General features: G+C 36.9%; 1 protein-coding gene across 1 annotated transcript in view; it reads left to right on the top strand.

The window, feature by feature from the left end:
- The window catches only part of CASD1 (CAS1 domain containing 1), a 31,739-nt gene extending 19,175 nt beyond the window's left edge, over positions 1-12,564 (top strand). The window contains exons 9-18 of the mRNA XM_056338727.1: positions 893-1,318; positions 1,738-1,827; positions 2,409-2,528; positions 3,480-3,636; positions 5,135-5,214; positions 6,085-6,186; positions 7,513-7,653; positions 8,196-8,273; positions 9,204-9,296; positions 10,264-12,564. Of these exons, the coding sequence (XP_056194702.1) occupies positions 893-1,318; positions 1,738-1,827; positions 2,409-2,528; positions 3,480-3,636; positions 5,135-5,214; positions 6,085-6,186; positions 7,513-7,653; positions 8,196-8,273; positions 9,204-9,296; positions 10,264-10,530 (1,554 nt within the window). The 3' untranslated portion in view covers positions 10,531-12,564. The remainder of the gene's footprint in view (positions 1-892; positions 1,319-1,737; positions 1,828-2,408; positions 2,529-3,479; positions 3,637-5,134; positions 5,215-6,084; positions 6,187-7,512; positions 7,654-8,195; positions 8,274-9,203; positions 9,297-10,263) is intronic.
- The last annotated feature ends 164 nt before the right edge of the window (positions 12,565-12,728 follow it).

Below are 12,728 nucleotides of genomic sequence, written 5' to 3'. Positions count from 1 at the left end.
GATGCTATGAATGTAATGAGGACCTGCACATTCTCCAAGAAATTTTGTTAAGAAAATCTCAACGGGTGGGAGGGCAGTCAGTTACATAAGATGTTTGAAAAACACAGCGAACCCATCAGTCTGTAGCTATTTTACAACAGCTGTTAATCCACTAGATCTTTTAGATCCTGAGTGCAAACTTTGTGCCTTCAACTGCATGAATGAATTAGGGTGATAATGATTTGTAAAGCAGTGCTAAGAAATAAGTCTTAAATTTTCCCCTATATGCCCATATGATTTTATATAGTAAGGAGTATGAAAAGGGTAACAAAACACACAATACACACCTTCCTGGTTGCATGGAGTGCCACTGACTTTATTTCTTACTTTATCTGCAATCTACCAATATAAATATGCCTGTAGTGAGTCCCCCTGAGCTGTGTCAGTCTGCCCTTCTTGTAAAAGAGCTCCTCGGCTGTGTCGCTTTAGTTCCAGTCATTTGCATATTTCAGTTTAGAAACTAAGTGTCATCCCACCACAAGTTTCAGCCTCCTCGTTGTGTTTGAGAGAATTTTATTACAGTGCCCCTTTAGGAGCCAAGTTTGTTAGCTTTTTTTCATTTATAGCCCATTTAGCTCTTTATAGCTCCTTTTACAGCCAGTAGAGAGAACCCTTCTGTTCTAAGGAATAGGTTTAGGTGGTTTTGCTTACCTCAAGGAGCTCAAGGGTTTCCTGTTTGGAAGAGGCGTTGCTATTGCATGCAGCTAGGTATGTGGGGGACTGTGAAATTACGTGATAATAAGGGAGAATTGCATGGTTTATGTCAATGCATGATCTAAAAGAAAATTCCTTACGATGAAAATGTTAACTTTTATTAGAGATTAATTGACAAAACTGCCTATTTCTTTAACAGAATGCGATGATTCTTATGAACGTCTACTGCAATAAGATCATGAAGCCCATTGATGGCTCCTGCTGCCAGCCTCAGCCTCCTCTCACTCTGATACAGAAGTTAGCTTTCTGTTTCTTTACTTTGTCCATTATTGGATATTTAATTATCAATGTAATTCATCGGAATAATTATCGGAAGAACAAATCATGCACTGATTTGGAAAGTGGAGAGGAGAAGAAACCTGCCATCAGCACTCCTAGTGCTTCTACTTTAGAGATGCTCTTACACTCCTTCTGCAAGCTGGGTCTAATCATGACCTATTTTTATCTATGTGACAGAGCAAATCTTTTCATGAAGGAAAATAAATTTTATACACATTCATCTTTCTTCATACCAATCATCTATATCTTGGTTTTGGGGGTATTTTATACCGAAAATACCAAAGAGGTAATGATTATGTTGACATCCGGCTTATAACATTGTTTCCCAGTTTCAGTGTAAATAACTAATTGCTAAATATTGAAAGTCAAATTTTCAAAGTCAAGAAAACTCATCTGCAAAAAATACGCTTACCAGCAATATGGCATTTGCATGGAATTAGATGCAAAAGCTTTTTGAAAGCATATGGGTATAAGCACTTTTAGCCATTGCCACTCAGTCATATTGGAAGTGGGCACAGCCTGGATACAAAAGAGTAGAGATCATGTCAAAATCTGGTAGACCTGTGTCCGCTAGACGGAAGGCTTTTACAATTGTGACCTATTTTCCCATAAAGTAGTTTATCGTTTTTAACTTTTTCTCCTCGTTTTGTAGATGTTCCTTTGTACATTTCGGAATAGCAACACTCTTGTTTTGTTTTGCATTAGACTAAAGTGTTAAATAGAGAACAGACTGATGAATGGAAGGGCTGGATGCAACTTGTTATTTTGATTTATCATATCTCTGGAGCAAGCACTGTAAGTGATTTGAATTTCATATTTTTTTAAGTGGGAATGCAATTTGGGTGTTTCTTCAAAAGAAAGATAGTGCAAATGTGTGTTAAAATTGAATAGAATGAATTACTAATGCTATTGTTCCTGTAGTTTTAAAAACTTAAAAAAACAGAATTAGATTTTCTCTCTATTTAAGTGTCGATTTAATTGATAAGAGCACTTTATGCATTACTTGGTCAGTGGGAAAAAATACTTGTTTCCTCGTGTAGAATATTACATTAATGGCTAGCAACACTTCTTTTTTTATGTTCTGGACTTGAAACTGCTGAAGGTAAGCTTTCAAAGAGCCCTCTTAAGTCTCTCTTAACTGGTAATAGAATGTGGAAAGCGTAGAGCAATAAATAGAAGAAATTAATTTTAACATCAGAGAGGTTAGGGCACCAGCAGAGCTTAGTAAGAATACAAGGAAATGTAGCATAATGCTTCTTTTCTTATTTAAACCTGATTTATCACAATGCAGAAAAAATATAAAATAGGAGGGTAAAAAGGGAAGCCAAAAGCATTTACATGGCTATTTATAAAAGGTGCTTTATTTTTCTCAACAGTTTTTGCCCGTGTACATGCACATTCGAGTTCTGGTTGCTGCATATCTGTTCCAAACAGGTTATGGACACTTCTCATATTTTTGGATAAAAGGGGACTTCGGTGTATACAGAGTGTGTCAGGTAAGAATCTCTACTTACTGTTTTTATAAAGAAAATTGTTCAGATAGCAGAACATCCATAATATATCTGTAATCCCTAAATAGTGTGATATCAGATTACTTAACCAAGTTTTGCACATTAAAAATGGCTGTTATTTCTGTATAATCTGACCTGTTTTATCAGTAGTGTTTATCTAATACAAACATATAGCATATAAATGACACTTACAATGTAAAATATTTAAGTACATAGGCTTTAAAATATCAAGACAAATATTTTCCAGTATATAGCAATGGAGTTTTCGTTGCAGTAGCAATTTACAGTAGAGAAGAATATGTAAGTAATGATCCACACAGTCTTCCAAAGTCAGTGTATTGAAGCCTACGTTTGTTATGAAGAAAAGGAATTTTTGCACTGTAATGATACTGGAAAACATACCTGTTTTTGTGGTGTCTCTCCGCATTTGGCAGCCTGTACTGTAGCAGTTTAAAATTTTTTTTAAAGAATTGATCTTTTATTTCTCTTAAGTATTACATTGTCAGGTAAGTCAGGTCATGGTGCTTTTTAAAGGTATGTCTACAGCCTAACTGCAGCACTGGTAATGACATTACCCTGGCTTTAACTGAGATAGCCCAGGTACCTGTGGGTGTGAAAGCAGAGAGGCATTAACAGCATCCAGTGGCCGGAATACTCGGTCCCCAGCCTGGGGAACAGTCAGTTCTGTTTTACCCTATTTTTGTTGCGCTCTCTACCTAGGCCAGCATAGGATGGGTCCGGTACTACATGATCAGCCTGTAGTATTGCATTGTGGATGTTAAGGAGAGATACTTATCTGAGTTTCCACTGAAATAGAATCAGCATGTGAGGTGTGAAATACATAGATTTTTTTTCCTTATAGTGCTGAAGAAACACGTCCTCAGTCTCTCTCACCTTTGCCTCCCAGTTTATGTATTCTCCTCTGACACCCTCCAGGTTTTATTTCGTCTCAATTTCTTAGTTGTGGTACTGTGCATAGTGATGGACCGACCTTACCAGTTCTACTACTTTGTACCATTAGTCACTGTCTGGTTTATGATCATTTATGCCACCTTAGCTGTATGGCCTCAGATAGTCCAGAAGAAAGCAAATGGTACGTGTTTTTCTTCTTTCTGCTATAAAACATTTGCATGTTACTACAATGATAACCATACAGAAAATGGTATTGTTAGTAGATCTGTCTCTTCGTAACATAGCCAAAGCGTGCTAGACAGCTGTTAGCAGAAATAGTTTGTCGTGGGTGAACTATATGTCAGCTGAAAATTTTAACAGCTGGTAACTAAACTGTCTCTGGTAACAGTTATATTAGAATACCTTTTAATAGGTTTTGACCATCAGAGATCTGTTCTATCAAGAGCTGTAATATTACTGAATGCAAGCTAAACCCATAGGTTACACTCCCCAAGCTAGCTGAGGCCGTTGCTGTAGCATACGGATGGCTAGAGCACGAACAGCGAGCATTTAACCTTCCCCGTTCTGCATTGCCAATATGTCTCATCCACCTTGAGCACCAGTTCCGCCATATCCTGTGAAGTAAGAACATTGGGTTAGTTATTTTAGTATCTTAGATAAAGTGAATCCCAGTTTATTTTATGCATTGCAGTTCATTCAAAAGCTGTCATCATTTGGTAAATGCTTATTATTTAATTCACCTAAATTAGAACTAGAACCTTAGGAATCTTAGATCCTCTTTCCCTATTGATGGGAGTAATACCTAGTTTTTATAGTCTACAGATAGGACAATGAAATATACCAAATGCATACTAGGAATAGATGCTGCAAAAATATAATCTGACAGTAGTTTTACAAAATATCTCAAAGGCAAATAGCTCCACTATTATGTTGGGGTTTTTTTCTGCAAAGGCACTTCTGTTCCAGATACAGAGAAATGACTGTTGTGTACTTCAGAGCAACAGTGTACTGTGAAACTAGAAAATGTTTCAATGACAGCTTTCACTTGTTTATGTCCCTGTTTACGGCTGCCAATGTGTGTGGAGAGAGAGGGAGATGATCTCTGTTGCAGTGCTGAGGCTTGGGTAGACCTTAGTATCAGCTGACAGCTTTGATGGGCAGTTTCTCAGGCTTCTTTTAACAAGATACTTGTCCTTAATGACCTGCAATTGAGCTTTGGAGTACAACTGGTACCTCAAAGTTTAATAACATATGCTCTACTTATTTCAGAAGACACAAGCTGTGGGCATTGTGTTTTATTTATTTAGTTGTATTCACCTAGAATAAGGACTGCCTGCGCAGGGTGTTTGGGAAAGCAGATGCTTTAAAATAGTGTTTCTGTTTGAAAACCTACATTCTCTTCTTTCTGTATGTATGTTGTCCTTGTTTCAGACATGAGGCTTAATTTAAGTTTAATAGGTGGTTAATTACTGTGAATGTTTATTTTAATTGTTTAAAGTAAAATTTGGTATGTAAATGTAGATAGTGGTAAAATACTGCTGGTAATAGTTGAACAATTATTTGTGAGTGTATCTATTACTAAGCATAGCTACACTAAACAATTGGCAGTTGTTATTTAATGTGTCCTGGGGTTTGCTGTTGAAAAATTGATGACTGCATACTGGTTATTTCTTCCTCAGGGAATTGCTTGTGGCACTTTGGTTTACTGCTGAAACTGGTTTGCTTACTGACGTGTATATATTTTCTGTCATATTCTCAGGTTCGTAAATTTTGACTATTTTTATCCTTAACAGCCTAAGAGTATGTTACCTATCTCTACTTTTTAATGTGCTTGTAACTTCTGTATTTGCTCCTGTATCATAAATACAGATGAAAAAAAATTGAAACTTTCAGTTTCTTTTCATATTTGAATTGGTGTGGATGCTGGAAAAAACACAATTCTGTATCTTACTCATTTGTTTATAATGCTTGACATATTTTTAGTATACTACTACAAATGTGATAAATACAAAAGTCTATGCTTTGGTTTTGGGGTGGGTTTTTTTTTTATGTGCTTAAAGTTACTATTTTTTGCTAGCATATGGTGATACATCTGGTGATAGGTGGTGGCATGAAGACCGGTGTCTCTTAGAGACCAGGTGTTGGCTTCAATAGCTCCTCAAAAGACTGGTTCTCATGCTGAATTGGCAACTCACTGCAATGCTGTAAGTGTAGCTGACAGAAATAAGGGCAGGATTTGTCACTTGGATTTTACAGGGGGCATTGTGTGGTTTTAATCCCTCATTGGTTTCAAGCCTGTTGAACTGCAGTCTTCTGTAGGTAGAGTATGCGTTCCTTATCCCAACAAGTCAGTGCTCTCTTCCTTTAAGCCTGCCGTACAAAATGGAAGGTGTGCCAATACCTTTATGGGAAGCAAAACTGAAACCTTCTCTCATCTGAAGAAGTATTTTTGGGTTTCTTTTTTTCTTTTTTTTTGGGGGGGGGGGGAGTGCCTTTTAAGGAAGCCTGTTATTTTGGTAATGGCACGTAGCTAGTGAAATAGGGATTTGATAATATTAAAAGACAGCATATTGATGTAGTAAATATGGCTGACAATTGTTAATGCTTTTGCCATGTTTATTTTCTACAGGGTGCATTTGAGAAGATATTTTCTTTCTGGCCACTGTCCAAGTGTTTTGAACTGAATGGGAATGTTTATGAATGGTGGTTTAGGTGGAAGCTGGATCGCTATGTGTGTAACATTTGCATTAATTTACATGGTCTTTTAAGTATATTTTTTAATGTGGGGAGAGGGGAGGGTTGTTTTCCTTTCCTCCAGAGAAAGCAAGAATTTGTTCTAGTGTGTTGTTTAATAGAAGACTAAGCTACCTCCACCTTATTTCTGCAAATGTCAGTGAAAGCCTTGCTTGGGTGTTGATTTACTTACTGCTGGATCCTACTTAGTTTGTTTTTAAAAAATAAAGTCATCAAATGACCGAGATTTATCTTTTCTCAAAAATTTTAGTGTGGAAGTGTAACACCTGTAGCACTTTAGGCTATTGAAATACAAGGCAAATTATTGTGGTGGCTTTCTTAATAATATTTTTTGAATGTTATATCAGTTAAGGATATATTTCTTTTAATGTTACCTCTGAAACACTTTTAAAATCAGGGTCTTGATGCTCAAACCAGACTATTCTTTCCTGTATTTTAAAATAGTTTTCCAGTGGGAAAGTGCTTTCTTTCCGGTTACTGAACCTACAGTGTGGGGGAATAGAACAGGGAGACACTGGTCTCTTTTTTGGTTTTTTGCCTTCTTGGTAAGCAAGTGGAGTTTCTAAGATGGGAGCATTTCTTTACTAAACGTAGGCTTAATAGGGTGACTTGCACGCTTCTATGTCTGTTGGTCTGCAGTAGCTGAAATTCACAAAGCACACAGTAGGCTCGTCCTGGGCTGCTCCCATCAGCAGCGCACACTGTGTTGCAGCATTTCAGGCTTGGAGTGCTGTTGCTCGTGAACAGTGGGTGTGCTGTGACGCCGCTGAAGAGCAAGTCTCAAAATAAATACAGAAGATAAGCACCACATGGGCCTGAAACAGCATCATCTTGCTAGCTAATGAGAACTTGGCATAAGGTCATAAAACACTCTGTTTAAGAATTGTGTCTGTGAGGGAGGGAAGCACTTGTAGTGCTTGTTGAATGTTTTCAACTGCCAGCTTGGGAGAGGGCCGGAGACTCTTGGGTTTTCCCCAGAGAAAGCCCTTCTCAATGCTGGCATAGATTGCAGAGGGTATGTTGGGTACTCGAAAGCTTCTTGAAATTTTGTTGTTATGTCTTTAATGCTCTGAAGCATTAGTAAGAGTACTTTATTTGTAGTTTTTGAGTTGAGTTAAAAATGCAGCTTATGACAATCAAGTGTAGAAAGCCTATTTTTGTTCACTTCAGTAAATCTGGGAAAGGACCTTTTGAAGCCTAAGCTTTGGTATTACAAATAGTTTATCCTGTAGCGTTAGAGTTTGTACCTGAAGTTCCTGTAAAAGCCATGAAATATTCATTGCATTCTGTTTGTCTTTTACAGGTGGTTTTTCATGGGATGCTCTTTGCTTTCGTTTACCTGGCATTGCAGAAACGTCAGATGATATCAGAAGGAAAGGGAGACCCTCTTTTCTCCAGCAGAATTTCAAATGTTTTATTATTTATTTCAGTTGTATCCTTTTTGGTACGTACTTAGTATAACTAGTATAATCAGGTTTGTAAATCTCTAAAGAATAAGATTTCTGAAGTTCTTGTTTAGAAAATACGTTGATTTAAAAAATCAAATCTTGATCTGGAGATATTTCAGCTGTGTTTTTGTGCACAGCCCTACCTGTCTACTCAATAAAATATTCTTCCTTTCAGTAAACTGTAAAACATCGTCATTCTTTCAGTTCATTGCAAAGGTTACAAGAAAATTGGATCATAAAAATAATATGGTAGATAATGCGGCTCTTACCTCCACTCTTAATTGCTTGTCTATTTGTGATAAAAGAAATTTGCCAACAGTGTGCATGTATCTTAAGGTGTGAGTAAGTATGGTATTCATCAGTTGCAAAGATGAATTTGAGACAAACACAAAACTAAGCGCAATGTAGTTTTTTCTATTACTGTCTCACATCTTAGTGAAGCAACTACTGCTGAAAGCACTTCAAAATAGCTTACCTTGTGCTTAATTTTTAAATGTTACATATAACTGCTACACAGACTGATTTTTATATCTTTTAGACCTACTCTATTTGGGCTAGTAGCTGTAAAAACAAGACAGAGTGCAATGAACTACATCCTTCTGTTTCTGTGGTGCAGGTAATTATAATTATGATCCTCTTCCTTACAGTGATAGAATGTAGTCTGTTCGTGTTGGGGCTTTTTTTTTTAAAAAAAAAGTATATATTTTTGCTTTAACATGGAATGTCAGATACTGAGCGTCATTCTGAAAGTCTTTAATGTCTGAAAGTGAAAAAGGGTTTAACTGCCTTGTACACTGTTTCTCATTGCCTTTAAGCACTGAACTCGCATAGTGCGGTTATGCTTTCGATTAACCTTGATATCCTTAGTGTAGATTTCGTATACACTGCTTAAGGCCAAACCCAACATTTAACTAATTGCACAGCAGTAGAAAAGAAGGCGGCTGTAGGGAAGCGTGAGTGTTTGGGAGGTGTTAGTGTAGGAAGGAACCTATGGGACCCTGTAGTCAGTTTTAGGCAGAAAGGGGGTGGGCCACAGGGGCATGCATGTGGTTTTCTTAAATTTAGATTTTCTTCTTACTGTGTTCCCTGCCTCACTGTATCCCAGCTGTCTGATTCTGTTTCCTCCCTTTCCTCTTTTTAAATAGTTTGTCCTACTCTCTTCAGTGCATATGTGACTTAATTTTTTAATATTAGTTTGTCCACCGACACCCTCTCTTTAAAAATTGAGGGTTAGCTCCGATTTGTGGCCACTTTCATTTTAGGCTGGCATGGTGTAACATGTTTTGTGACGGTGCCTAGTGATTCTACTGAAGGTGTAAATGTGACTTGCTATGCTATAAGAATATGTAAGAGATTTGCAATTTCAAGGTAAAATTTATTAGGTATAACTGGCATGGATTTTTGTTTGGTTTATATATTTACTAGATCATGAAGAAAATTTAATGCATGGGGTACTTCGGACAGCGAAAGTGATTAAACCTTTGATGTGCGTGTGTGTGTAATCTGCTTGTCATCCACAGTCACTTTTTTTTTTGTTTGTTTTAAGATTTTAGCTTTCATCCTCATCAGGAACATTCCTGGATATGTCAGATCTGTGTATAGCTCGTTCTTTGCCTGGTTTGGCAAAATTTCTTTAGAGGTAAGTAGAATGATGAGAAGTACAGTGAATTGAAACTTAGAAATGACAGGTGGTTTTATTATCAATATTGGAGTATAACACATAAATAGCGAAAACATTTATTGGCTTACTTAGTATCATGCTGTCGTATTTGACCTCTTGGCATTGTAGCTTCTGTCTACACTTAAAAATCGCTGAAGTGGCAGTCTCACAGTAGCAAACTTATTTCTTACGCTGTTTCGGCGGGGGGGGCGGGAGTATAGGCTTGTGAGAGTGGGGACTTAATGCTGGAGTAAGCTGTGGTGTGTATGCAGTTGGAAGATAAAAATGTAAGCCAGCTGAAGGATCAGCATGAATTATACTAACTAGTGTTTGCCCTACAAAGCTTTCCTGCATTAATCAACAATGTACCTTTACAAAAAACCCCTTCTTAGTCCAAATATTACCTTGTTGCATTGAGTGTGTATTTTGAAACAGTAGGAATTATCTTGCTTTTCATTTTATTTGCTGTTTAATAATATTAAATGTTTAATTTTATCTGATTACTAAAATATACTTTAAAAAGGGATAGGAACTTAGGGGGGAAACTCATTGCAATAAAATGTGTATGTAGGACATGATTTTGAATTTGATTTTTTTAAAGGATCACATTTTCGCTGTTCTGATTCCTGGTCCTGATCCGCTCCCGGGATCTTTCCATTCATCAGCTGTTGAAGCATCGTCTTTTCATTTGCAGGCGCATATGTTAGTTCAGTCCCTCACCAGAGCTATAGTAACTGAATGGAGGCGTACTCCTCATCTGCTCTGACATAATGTAAATGAAAAACATGTGGAATACAGCTTCTCGAAGTATGTTATTTAATCATAAATGTCTGACTTAAGCAGAAGGATAGTGTGTCGGTGCAATAGTAATAATTAGATATTTTTATGTAAGTAAAAATATTTATATATATAATCATTATTAACCGCACTTCGTTTTTTCTTTCAGCTTTTCATTTGCCAATACCATATTTGGCTGGCAGCAGACACAAAGGGGATCTTGGTGCTCATTCCTGGATATCCAATGTTTAACATTCTTGTCAGCACTTTTATATTTGTGTGTGTGGCACATGAGATTTCTCAGATCACTAATGATCTAGCACAGATTGTGGTTCCTAAAGATAACTCAACTCTGCTGAAAAGGCTGCTATGCATAGCTGGTTTTTTTTCTGGACTACACTTCTTCTCAGCAATGCAAGATCCGTCAAGGCATTAACTTGAAAAGATTCTTGGAAACTTTCTTCAGGTTTATTTTGTGTCTGCCTAAACAAAAATTCTCAACTGGAGGTACAAGAAGATATTTAAGTTAAGTGTGTGGAAAATGTATATAGTGCAAATGTACATATTTTGTGTGGAAACAGCCTTCTCAAATAATCTGAGAAACAAGAATGCACTGTACAGAATTGCATGTGAAAATGAGTCTTTTCTACTGGATATATGTTTCTGTTTACATATCTGTTTAAACATGACACGAAGAAGTGAAGTGGTTTAGCAATATCATGGGCATATCACAGAATTAGCCAAACGAAGAGCGGATGCTGCTAGGGCACCGCCTACACGTAACACATGCTGTGATCATTCTCGGAAAAGAGCAAACTTGTGATCCTTCGTTAATGGTCACCTTCAGCGGATGTGAAACGTGAAGTTATTGGTAAATGGGGGCATTTTTCTGAACAAAGCGATAGTTTTTTTGTTTAGAAATGAGTATTTTGGGTGGAGATAGTATATGTTATATGAAACCCTTTATACATGGAAATAAAAAGTCATCACCAGTGATTTAAGATTATATACAAGTTTACATAATATTTTATGGGATCTTTTTAGAAATTTAAGATGTTTTCAGCGAATGCGGTAAATTGAGGTGAAATTTATAAAGACAATTTGATTTTTTTCCAAAAATCGTTTGCTTTTTCATAAATTTTCTACTAATTCATTTAACTATGTGCAGTTCTCTGTAACATCTCAGTGAACAAACAGATGAATAATTTTCAGACTCAGTTCAAGATGGAGAATTCTTGGAAGACCTCCAGCTTCCTTTTGCCACTCAGATGAAATCCCATCATATCCAGTCTACCAGATCTTAAGGAAACAGGAGAACAGGGCAGCAGTGATCTTCAAACCTCTCTCTGAGTTTGCAGGTGACCTTGAACCTAGGTCTCATTAAGGAACTGGTGCCATATTCCCTCCAGTAATAGTATTTTCATTTCAAAGGATGCAAGTCAAGGGTGGAAGTAAATCTGTTGATGATACGAGGAGGAGGGACTGAGTGGTTATCTTGTTGCATGCAGATGGTGGAGTCTCAGAACTACAGATGAGACTGGAGCTGTTTGGAGGAACCTTTTTTCCCCGTCCTTTTTAGCAGCACCCATCTTTCTTACTCTTTCCTTTAGCATAAAAAGTTAAATTGAAAGAAACAGCCCTTCAGTGTGGCAGTGACAAGCTGTAATTTATGTTCCACTTACTCAGTGAGGTTGTGGTCATTTCTTTGCCTTTTGTTGTTTGCGTTCAGGTGCTGGTTTGACCTCTAGTTGCTTTATTAATTTTATTCTTCTATGGATTACTTGCTAGCAGGCAAAACCACAAGCACAATACTGTTTTCCAAGCGTATGTGCAATTATGTATGATTGTAAACATGAATCCCAGTTTGTACCGTGCTTAACTGTCACGCGCATGGTTTGATCTTATCCCTGTTAAATTGAATTCAAACTTGCAGCCACCAATAAGTGCAAAAAAACCTGTGTTAAAGGAATGGCTTCACTTCTTTTTTTGGTGGAGAAGTTTCATCATTAAAAAAAAATAATATGTATCACTCACTTCCCCAAGTTTAGCAGTTTTACAAAGCCTGCCAGCTACTTTGAAGCTACTGGAAGGATACTCATTGTGTGCATTACTTCCAGTGTTTGGAAACTTAACCTCCTCGATCAGTACATCTGCATGGCTGAAAGAAATGGTACAGGGGAACAGTGTAGTGGGGGATAGGATGCATAACTGTCATCTATGCCAGTATTAGGAGCAATGGGGAACTGTGAGTTTGAGAGAGAATTTTTGTTTTGTTTTTCACAACTTTTAAGTATTTTAGATATAATTTTATTTATCTGTTGTACAGACTTGGTTAAAAGATTTATTTTTAATGTTTGAAATAATGCACTTGTTTACTATGACTGTATGTGGGATAAATATATTTTCTTTTCAGGTTATGTAAAAATATGAAGTTAATTTAAACATTAAATAAATGTGCTGTGGATGCTTATTTTTGTAATGGGAGCAACGTCAATTAAGTAAAAACTTTTTATTGCTTTACTCTAGCTGGGGTACAGTTCACTATTATGCCTACTTTAAATTACAGATTAGTATTGCTTTTTCCCCCAGAGTAATGTTCTGGATACTGTTACTTCAAATGAAGGGCAGATACTC

The sequence above is a fragment of the Falco biarmicus genome, chromosome 4 (genome assembly GCF_023638135.1).
Source record: "Falco biarmicus isolate bFalBia1 chromosome 4, bFalBia1.pri, whole genome shotgun sequence".
NCBI lineage: Eukaryota > Metazoa > Chordata > Aves > Falconiformes > Falconidae > Falco > Falco biarmicus.
Note: the sequence above shows the minus strand (reverse complement) of the source record. Positions and strands in the feature narration are given on the sequence as shown.